The sequence below is a fragment of the Oryzias melastigma genome, linkage group LG10 (genome assembly GCF_002922805.2).
Source record: "Oryzias melastigma strain HK-1 linkage group LG10, ASM292280v2, whole genome shotgun sequence".
In the NCBI taxonomy this organism is placed as follows: domain Eukaryota; kingdom Metazoa; phylum Chordata; class Actinopteri; order Beloniformes; family Adrianichthyidae; genus Oryzias; species Oryzias melastigma.
Genome location: NC_050521.1, coordinates 8,213,945 through 8,223,617, shown reverse-complemented (window position 1 = coordinate 8,223,617; position 9,673 = coordinate 8,213,945). Strand labels below are relative to the sequence as shown.

At 40.4% G+C, this 9,673-nt stretch overlaps 2 protein-coding genes across 3 annotated transcripts in view; both read left to right on the top strand.

Moving 5' to 3' along the window:
- The window catches only part of slit3 (slit homolog 3 (Drosophila)), a 301,951-nt gene extending 296,700 nt beyond the window's left edge, over nucleotides 1-5,251 (top strand). For both annotated transcript variants that reach the window (XM_024283656.2, XM_036214006.1), the window contains 3 exons: nucleotides 145-302; nucleotides 2,660-2,865; nucleotides 2,942-5,251. In XM_024283656.2, coding sequence (XP_024139424.1) covers nucleotides 145-302; nucleotides 2,660-2,865; nucleotides 2,942-3,189 — 612 coding nt within the window. In that variant the 3' untranslated portion in view covers nucleotides 3,190-5,251. The remainder of the gene's footprint in view (nucleotides 1-144; nucleotides 303-2,659; nucleotides 2,866-2,941) is intronic.
- Nucleotides 5,252-8,203: 2,952 nt separating this feature from the next.
- Nucleotides 8,204-8,948, top strand: LOC112153702 (ribonuclease). Its single transcript, XM_036214110.1, has 2 exons — nucleotides 8,204-8,309; nucleotides 8,453-8,948. The coding sequence occupies exon 2, from the start codon at nucleotides 8,459-8,461 to the stop codon at nucleotides 8,888-8,890; it is 432 nt and encodes a 143-aa protein (XP_036070003.1). The 5' UTR covers nucleotides 8,204-8,309; nucleotides 8,453-8,458; the 3' UTR covers nucleotides 8,891-8,948.
- The last annotated feature ends 725 nt before the right edge of the window (nucleotides 8,949-9,673 follow it).

Sequence of the window (9,673 nt, the reverse complement as noted above, 5' to 3'; positions counted from 1 at the left end):
GTTTCTCTTAAAAATGTCTGTTTTTCTTACTTTTCCCCCTAAGCTGCTTCAACTGTGTGTGCTCAGTAACTCCCACATTAAAAGGGTGATTCAATCTCCCAAAGCTCGCCTCATTAATTTCTGCTCCTCTCGTCCCGTCACTAGGGCGATGGCATTCTTGTGGGGTGTCACTCCTGCAGCGTGTGCGCACAGGGCGCCTGCAGAGAAGGAGGCGAGACGGGGGTCACTTGTCAGTGCCCTCCAGGACAGAGCGGGGTTCTGTGTGACGAGACAACAGCTCCTGATCCCTGTCAGAGCAGCAGGTGAGGCCAAAGAACTCTGGCTTACTAGAAGAAATGAACTGGAGGAGCTGTTGGCTGTCTTTCTAATACTACATTCTACATTGATCCACATTCTTTAATAGCAATTAGCTCATGGTGTTCACACTAGACAGTTGCTACCTAATCTAGTGCATATTTGTCATCTACAGTTTGAAGAGGCTTAGTGTGAAATCTCGCTAATCTCGCTGCAGTCTTTTTCCTTTCCGTTCTGATATATAAAGGACTTGGTGTCATAGAATTATGACCACAATTTCCTCTCCATTATCAATTTGCAAAGGGTTTGCACTTCCAGGTATGAAAGGATCCGCATTCATACGCCACTTCCAAATCAGAGTCCCTGATTGGTCAAAGTACGACCTGGTTTAAGCAGATCAGGGGTGTCAAACTCAATCACACAGGGGGTCAAATCCAAACACACCTTAGGTCGCGGAGCGAACAGGATAAACATTTATTGAACACTCTAAAAGTAAATTTTGAAAACTTTAAAACTGTAACTTTTTAACATAATTATGAACTAGCGATAATGATAGTTTGAATGCTGTATGCTGAATTTGACTGCTGAAGATGCTGAAATTGATTCCCAAAAATGCTGAAGCTGAAACCACTGCAGCTGATAGCCAGCTAAAATATTAGCTAAATGCCAAATTAGACAAAAAAAAAAAAAAAAAAAACCTTGGTTAGCCCAAACTCAGCATGTAGCTTAAAAAAGCTAAACATCAAAACAGCCCAAAGAGACTTAAAAAAAAGCCTAAATTAGCCGAAACAGCTAGAGTGTAGCTAAAATATTAGCGAAACTCCAAAACAGAGCCTAAACTAGCTAAAATAGCTAGCATGTAGCTGACACACTCCCCTAATGTCATTTTTTTTAACATTAACATTCCCAGTAGTATTTTAATTATGATTATTAAGTTTTTAACCAAAATCCCTCAACCACAATGTCTTTAAAAACATTTCTTCATGTTGATCTGAAGCCTCAGTTGTCAAAATCTTCTCTGAGGGGGCATGGCTAATAGGACTGAGTCGAGTAACCCCGCCCCTCATCCCCCTTTCCGATGATGATAGCTATGTATCTCGCTAGCATAAATCTTCACCGCTGCTACATAAAAATGTCAAACAATATCTTTAAAGTCCAGCTGTATTGTTTTGAGACAGATGTCAGCTCGGACGAGGAAGTGAAGAGCTTCACTTTCACTTCGAAAACACGTTTTTTAAATAAAATATGCTTCATAGTAGGAACTGGCTGCTCTAAGGAGCGCCACAAGAGGTCCCACAGCCGCACACAGGATGTCTTGCGGAATCTTTGGATCCACAGCTCCTCTGTAAAAATCTCCAACAAAGATTTCCCAAAACTGCTTCCTCCGTCACTGCTCACACATGTAAGAAGCTCGTCTTGGATCAGACGGGGCGAGAAATACAGAGAAATGAAATCCATCCATCCATCCATCTTCTTGACCGCTTCATCCCTTTCGGGGTCGCGGGGTTGCCGGAGCCTATCCCGGCTACTGATGGGCAAAGGCGGGGTACACCCTGGACAGGTCGCCAGTCTGTCGCAGGGCCTCAATCACACACCCATTCACTCTCACATTCACACCTAGGGGCAATTTTTTAGAGTCTCCAATTAACCTATGAAGCATGTTTTTGGACGGTGGGAGGAAGCCGGAGTCCCCGGTGAAAATCCACGCATGCACGGGGAGAACATGCAAACTCCACACAGAAAGGTCCCAGCCGGGATTCGAACCGGGGCCTTCTCGCTGTGAGGCGAGAGCGCTAACCACTTGCGCCACCGTGCAGCGAGAGAAATGAAATGATTTCTTATTTCATTTGTTCTATTTCACATGAAAAATGCAACACATACTTTTTAAAAACTCAAAAACTATGGTTTTCATCAGAGGGGGACTTTAAGTCTAATGATTGTTCTTTTCATGTATATAAACATCTGAACAGGTAGAGATCAAATGAAACAAGTATTTTACGTTTTAAGAGCAACTTTTTACCTTTACAGTTGCAAATGTATTTAAGAAATATCAAAACAAAAACTAAAAGGATTTCTGGACTTTTTTCCCTCAAGATTTGGCATCTTCAAACAAATTGTCATGAATAATCTGATATTTATATGACATAAGTATTCCTTCAGCATTGAAAAAATATTTTTTTATCACATGCATCAGAAAGAGATGCTACAGTGATAATCTACTCTTTTGTTCAAATTATAATAATAATAAATAATAATATTTTATTGTACTACACAATACAATCATCACAGATTTTTGCTCTTTAGTACAGAACGTCTCTTAGAATGACTGATGACTAAAAACCAACTTAATTTTTTCTTGAAACAGATGCCTCCATGGTTTATGCGTGCCGAAGGGTCAGTCTTACAGTTGCCAGTGCAATGAGGGCTACCAGGGTCAGTTCTGCGATCAGCAGGAGGAGCCTGCAGCCTGCAGGGGGCAGCACTGCGGACAAGGGGAGTGTGGCGTGTCAGAGCTGGGAAAGCCAGTCTGCCACTGTCATCCGGGCTTCACAGGACCGACCTGTGAGACAGGTGGGAATCCTCTGAATTACGTAAATAACACAAAAACACAAAACGTTGAACAGAAATGCTCCTCATCCACACGCAGAGCTCACGTGTCCGGGGAAAATGGTGCGGGAGCAGCTGAAGCGGCACCAAGCCATGAGAACCTGCACGACCGTCAGCAAGATCCCGCGCATGGAGTGTCCCCGGTATTGCCAGGCGCCCCCCGGCGTCTGCTGCGGCGTCACCAAGACCAGGCGGAGGAAGGTGGTGTTCCGCTGCACCGACGGCGCCTCATACTCGGAGGAGATGGAGACCCCCCTGGAATGCGGCTGCTCCAAATGCCCGTTGTAACGGCACCGCGTCCTTCCGGGTCGTTCTGCAACACACACCGCTGCCTTTAAGTGAGTTCTTCCAGGCTATCGGAGAATTCTCCACGCTGATGAGCACCAGCACCACGCCGTCAATCATCCTGTTCAACCACCGCCACTTTGTTGTCAAGAGAAGAACGGAGCTGGGACATTTTTGTGTGATTTTTGACAGAGAGAAAATATATTGTAAGATATAAGTGAGAAACATAGAACTTATTTTTATTATGGATTTTTTTCTAAATGGACTGATAACTTGTTTTTAATAAAGCTGATTATACAATGTGTTACATAGTAGAAAACTGTATTTTCTATTTTGTAAGAAGGAAAAAGTACACGCCGCATTAACATTCCTTAAATGCATACAAATATGTAAGTGTAAATGTATAGGTCATGTACCCTAACCAAATGCGTTTTATATCTCGTGTTTTCATGATGTAAATGTGAGTGCTGAAGCTGCGAATCAGAGCTGGTTCTGCTCTGAAGGACAGGTGCGTCCTGCTCACCTGCTTCACTCTGTAACGGACGCCATTCTCACACGCCGGTTCACACATTGGACTCTTTCCTCGGACAAACACCTTCTGTTTTGTGTAGACTTGGAGCCTCATGAAGTGTAAAATTAAAAAATCTGGCTTCCCATTTGCATCCAAAATGATAAAAATCAAATTTTAAATCCCTGAGTTGGAACTTCTCAAATTGAAAAATCTAAATGTGAACATAAAGAGTGTTTTTATGTGATCTGAACACACAGCACACTCACAAAAATGTTGAGTTTACTTTCACCGTTGTTGCCTAGAAGCACCAGGACATCATGAAGTACTTTGTTTGTCATGTTTGTGGTCATGTTGTCAAGTTTGAACTCGATTGTGTGTGTTTTTTCTAAAGCAGAAGTTGGCATTGCTATGCAAGTGAGGTCATCCTCCTGGACGATACAATCAAAATCCCACCCCAAAGGAAATCCCACCTTCCCGCTTTCCTCATCTCACCAGATTGTGTTTGTAGGTTTGACGAAACATCAAAAATCAGAGATGCCTCAATCACGCCACAGTGCCTTCACTGTGAAACAGTAGCAACTGTATCGTAGTCTAATGTGAAGCTGCAAAATGGACAAGCAACAATTTTTTAATTTTTTTATTTTACGTTTTCTCCTGCATCCAGTTTCCACACACAGATATTTCTGATGTTCAGGTCCTTTCACAAATACACAGCTGCACTCTGAAAGGTAAATAATGGAGACCTGTGTGTGCAGGTCTTATTTTAAAACTCTTAAAAGGCATTTTTTAAAAACGTTGATTTATATTTTAGCTTTCAGTACAGACTTTCAGTTGGAAGTTCTTCCAGCTTTTGACCAAAGGATCAGAGTTCTCCAGCCTGTTTCATTTTTCACCACAACAAACCAGCTTTCATTGATTCACACATTCAGTTTTTGCAGACATTTTTATGCCAGACGCCCTTCTCTGGGCTGGGGACCGGCACAGGGAGACCCTGACCTGCATGGACCCATTGTGGATTCATAGTTAGGCATCAGAGCCTCCTTTATGACTCATTCATGGTCAGACCAAACTAAAATGACAACAGAAGGTACATAAACAGTTAACTAATACAATACAACATATAGCAGACAAATACGATGTAACTACTACTGTACTGTTAAGTATTATTACTTTGTTTACAACTCATGCAAAGTACTGGCACACAGTAATCTGCAGCTTTGCTCTTTGAGAAACATATCAGTGTTCTGCTTTCAGTCATTCTGCTTCTTCATTTTCTTTTTTTTACAAATGTTTTGATCACTGACCCCTCACCAAAACCATCATCGGTCGGCTCTGTTCTTCATCCGATTGTTTCCTCGTTGCATTCATGTCTGCTTGTCCTGGTTTTTCTTTATGAACAGAGTAAAACACCTCAGTTACTAGTCATGATAATACAAATAACTGTAGTCAGTGACTTGTGTTGTATAGGTCTTAAATTGGAGCTCATGCTATGTGATTCTTAACTGATGCTTGTGTTGAATGTTGAAATTAAACTACCAACCAAACTACACTAAATGTCATTGTCAAAGTTCCTTATGTTCTTTAAGTGCAAACGGAAATCATCCATAAAAAGATTTTTTGTCATTAATTTCATGCAAACCAACAATGTAAAATGGAAAAACAGCATTATATCACAATCTTTAAACTTTGTTCTTCTGCTTAAATCAACATACATATATATTTACAAAAAACACAAATATACATTTTATAGTAAGATGGCTAAATCATTAACATTTTCAGCTGTTTTTTGGCACTAGTGTTCCATTTACATCAACTTCAGGCAGATTACTTTAGTAAACCTTGTTAAGTTTCATGCATCAGTGCTTTAGATTTTTTTTACATTTTTTTTAAAACAAGAACAACAAACAAACAAATACAAATAAATAATGCTAATCGTCCCACAAACAATCTCAGATGTAACAAAACATGTTCAGAGTTCAAATAATAATACATTTTATTTAAAAGCACCTTTCAGGTTCTCAATGTCACTTTACAATGAAAAGAGCTTTAAATGAAGCTAAAAGCTTATCAAGTTCACGTCTCTTTGTTCTTATTCAGCCCAAATTAAATATACAATGATCTCTATTATACTGAGTAATATGAAAAAAAAAACAAAATCAATTTGTTGAAAAACACCAAAATAACACTAACACACATATATACATCAACATATTTTATTAGTTTCTTCATTGTTATCAATTATATCGGCCTCAATGAATGCTTTTAATTTCTGTATGGTTTGAAAATGTTTTATGTGTTGCAAGAAGTGATCAATAGAGCATGGATGGGGCGCTTTCCTGCATGTTTTACAACATACCCTGGAATGTCCTAATTGGCTGGACACACCTGAACCAGGTAATCAGTCATGAGTAGGGTTTGGATGTGTGGAAATCATGCAGACACTGCGGCCCTCTAGCTACCTATCCTTAGTCTGAATACCGGTAATTAAAGTTTTTGATCAATACAAGGCACGGCCAGGAGAGGGCGGTACAGGCAAGAAGGCAAGAACGTCCAGTGTCAGCTGCACAGTGAGTATTGATAAAAGCAAAGTCCTGAATGAGAAGTCAGACAAGGTGATGAGACTAAAGCTGGAAGTTAAGGTGTGATGGTGAATGTCTGTGCAGAATGTGAGCTGGAGGAGGAGGAGTAAATCTAGAGGGAGATACTGTAGATGAGATGATTTTGCAAATATAGAAAGTGACACATTTTACAGAAAAGACAGGAACATATAGGGTGACATATAGAAGTAGAGTGAGAAACACATCAGTTGACTGTATCTTTTTCAGGTTTAATCTGAAAGAGATCAGTGGCCACAAAGTGGTGGCTGGGTGGAGTAGACGGACAGCATAGAGAGGTGATGTGAGGATGACTTTGGAGGTGGACAAGATGAGGTCAGAGTTCACTGTGAGTGTCACCATCCTGCTCCTAAATGCAAGATCTCTCAGCAAAAAAATGGATGAATTACAATGACAGCTTGCCTACAACTGCACCTTCTGTTAGCATTGCACCACTTTGTTCCTCCTGTTCATGAAGAACCATTAGAAGTTTATTTATCAAACTGGCTCTTGTTACAAAAGATTATTTCACAACAACAGCAACTCCTGACACATTCTTCTGGGCACTGACACGATAGGAGGCTAGAAAATACTCAAGTTACAAAATAAAATGAGCTTTTACTCATTTGTATAGCAGAAACTACTGGTTTTCAGTGAAATTATGACCTACTTGTTCACATTTTGTCTGTCTTTACCAGTGTAGGACAAAAAAGTATTTAGTCAGCCACCAATTGTGCAAGTTCTCCCACTTAAAAATATGAAGTATACCTCAACTATGAGAGACAAAAAAAGGAAAAAAAAAATCCAGATAGTCACATTGTCTGATTTTTAAAGAATTAATTTGCAAATTATGGTGGAAAATAAGTATTCAGTCACCTATAAAGAAGCAAGATTTCTGTCTCTCACGCCAAACTCCCCTATGGCCAAGACCGAAGAGCTGTCGGAGGACACCAGAAACTAAATTGTTGACCTGCATCAATCAGGCTGGGAAGACTGAATCTACAATAGGTCAGCAGCTTGGTGTGAAGAAATTATTAGAAAATTGAAGACATACAAGAACATTGATAATCTCCCTCCATCTGGGGTGCCCCGCAAGATGTCACCCTATAGGATGATCCCAAGAACGGTGAGCTAAAATCCCAGAACCACATGGGGGGACCTAGTGAATGACCTGCAGAGAGCTGGGTCCAAAGTACCGAAGGCTACCATCAGTGTAACACTACAAACCGTGCACGGCCAGACGTGTCCCCCTGCTAAAGTACATGTACAGGCCTGGCTAAAGTTTGCTAGAGAGCATTTAGATGATCCAGAAGAGGATTGGTAGAATGTCCTATGGTCAGATGAAACCAAACACACTGCCCTGATAACGAAGGAGTGGCTTTGGAAGACGTATTTTAAGGTCCTGGAGTGGCCTAGCCGGTCTCCAGATCTCAACCCCATAGAAATCTTTGGAGGGAGTTGAAATTCTCTGTTGTCCAGCGACAGCCCCAAAACATCACTGCTTTAGAGGAGATCTGCTTGGAGGAATGGACCAAAATACCAGCAACAGTTTGTGAAAACCTTGTGAAGACTCACAGAAAATGTTTGAGTGCCAACAAAGAGTATATAACAAAGTATTGAGATGAACTTTTGTTATTGAACACATGCTTATTTTTCACCATAATTTACAGATAAATTCTTTCAAATTCAGACAATGTGATTTTCTGGATTGTTTTTCCTCATTTTGTCTCATGGTTGTGGTATAGCTATATGAAAATGACAGGCCTCTCTCATCTATTTGGGTGGGAGAACTTGTACACTTAGTGGCTGTTAAAATATTGTTTTGGCCCACTGCATACTGTAAAAATACACTTTTAGAGTGAGAGGTTGTGAGGGAAAACATCTAAAACACACATACCCTCCCACCACCACCACACAACACATTGCTTTCTGCCCATGAAATCAAAGTTCACAAGTCAATTGAATAAATAAGCCATCAGCTCACTGAGACAGTCATAGTTACTTTTTCACTCACAAAGGTAAACTTTCTCTGCGTCAGAAAATATCATTTAAATTATTTCTTATTATGTTGTTTTTTTCATTGTTAATATATTGCAACTATTGCTATTTATGCATTAATTCCTTGTATATGTATTAATTTTGTGTCTTGTTTTCCCACCAGAGAAAGATGATGCTCAAACTGGGGGTTTTGCTGCTGTTAGTGACCATTGTTCTCTGTCAGCCGGCAAATGTTGCTCCATGGTACAGAAAGTTTATTGAGCAACACATTAACACGCGAATGAGTGCCGACCGGTGCGACGCAGAGATAACTAGAAGAGGCATAGCCCAAACCAATAGCAACGACTGCAAGGAGACCAACACCTTCATCCGCGCCAACACTGGAGTGGTCAGATCAGTCTGTGGGAATGCCGGAGTGCGGGACGGTGGCTTTACCAGAAGCCTTCAACCTTTTGACTTGGTTGTGTGCAAACTGAGAAATCAAGGAGCCAGACTTCCACGCTGTAACTACCGAGGCCAAATAACTACCAGATACATCAAAATTAAATGTGAGCAAGGCTATCCGGTGCACTTTGAAGGTGACATCATGCTTGTGGACTAATGATTAATTGTTGTAAGAGTTGATGTACTGATCAATAAAAGGTTGACTGGTAGTCGAACAGCTTTTGTTTGTTTAACCCATTAGTAGGAGGAGGTAGTAAGAAGCAAACCAAACCACAAATCATTGTCATTTCTGTGTGTTGAGAAAAGAGTCCTTTTTCAGTCTTTAGTGCAATCCATGCATGGAATCAATCTCACCATGTTTGAATCTGAGGTCAGGTCAAATTTCACATTAGCCTTTATTTGCAATTTGTGTTAAACAGTTCTGCTCCCTGCTGAAACATAAAAAAGATACTTGTCTTTTGATGTCAACTTTTATCAAATCATCTTCCAGATTAAATGTAATTATCACATTTAGAGCAAAGACACAAATCCCAAAGAACTCGGTCTGTTCATTTATAGACCAGGGATTAACAGCATGTCATCCTGAAGTCCGTACAGAAAAACATGAAAGTCTTATTTTATAATTATTCAGTTTGTTCCAGTTTGAAGATGATTTGGTTTGCAAATGGATTTAGTAGGTACAGAAGATGGATAGATTCAAGTCAATCCTACAGACAAGACCAAGTGGTTAGCTAGAAAAACATGGATTTATGGGTTTCTTGACATATGATGAACTTTAAATTATATTCTGGTCAGTAGTTTTAGCTAGTTAAGAGAAGCTTTCAGTTTCCATTATTGGGTGAAAAGCTGCGGCTGATGGGTGCTGGTGGGTCCACTGTCTCCTGGATCACTGATTACCTGACAGACGGGCCGCAGTTTGTCCGGTTGGGCAGCTTCCTGC

Bases quoted from the DNA above. Each gene is read 5' to 3' on its own strand.
- LOC112153702 (XM_036214110.1), top strand. From the start codon at position 8,459: ATGATGCTCAAACTGGGGGTTTTGCTGCTGTTAGTGACCATTGTTCTC.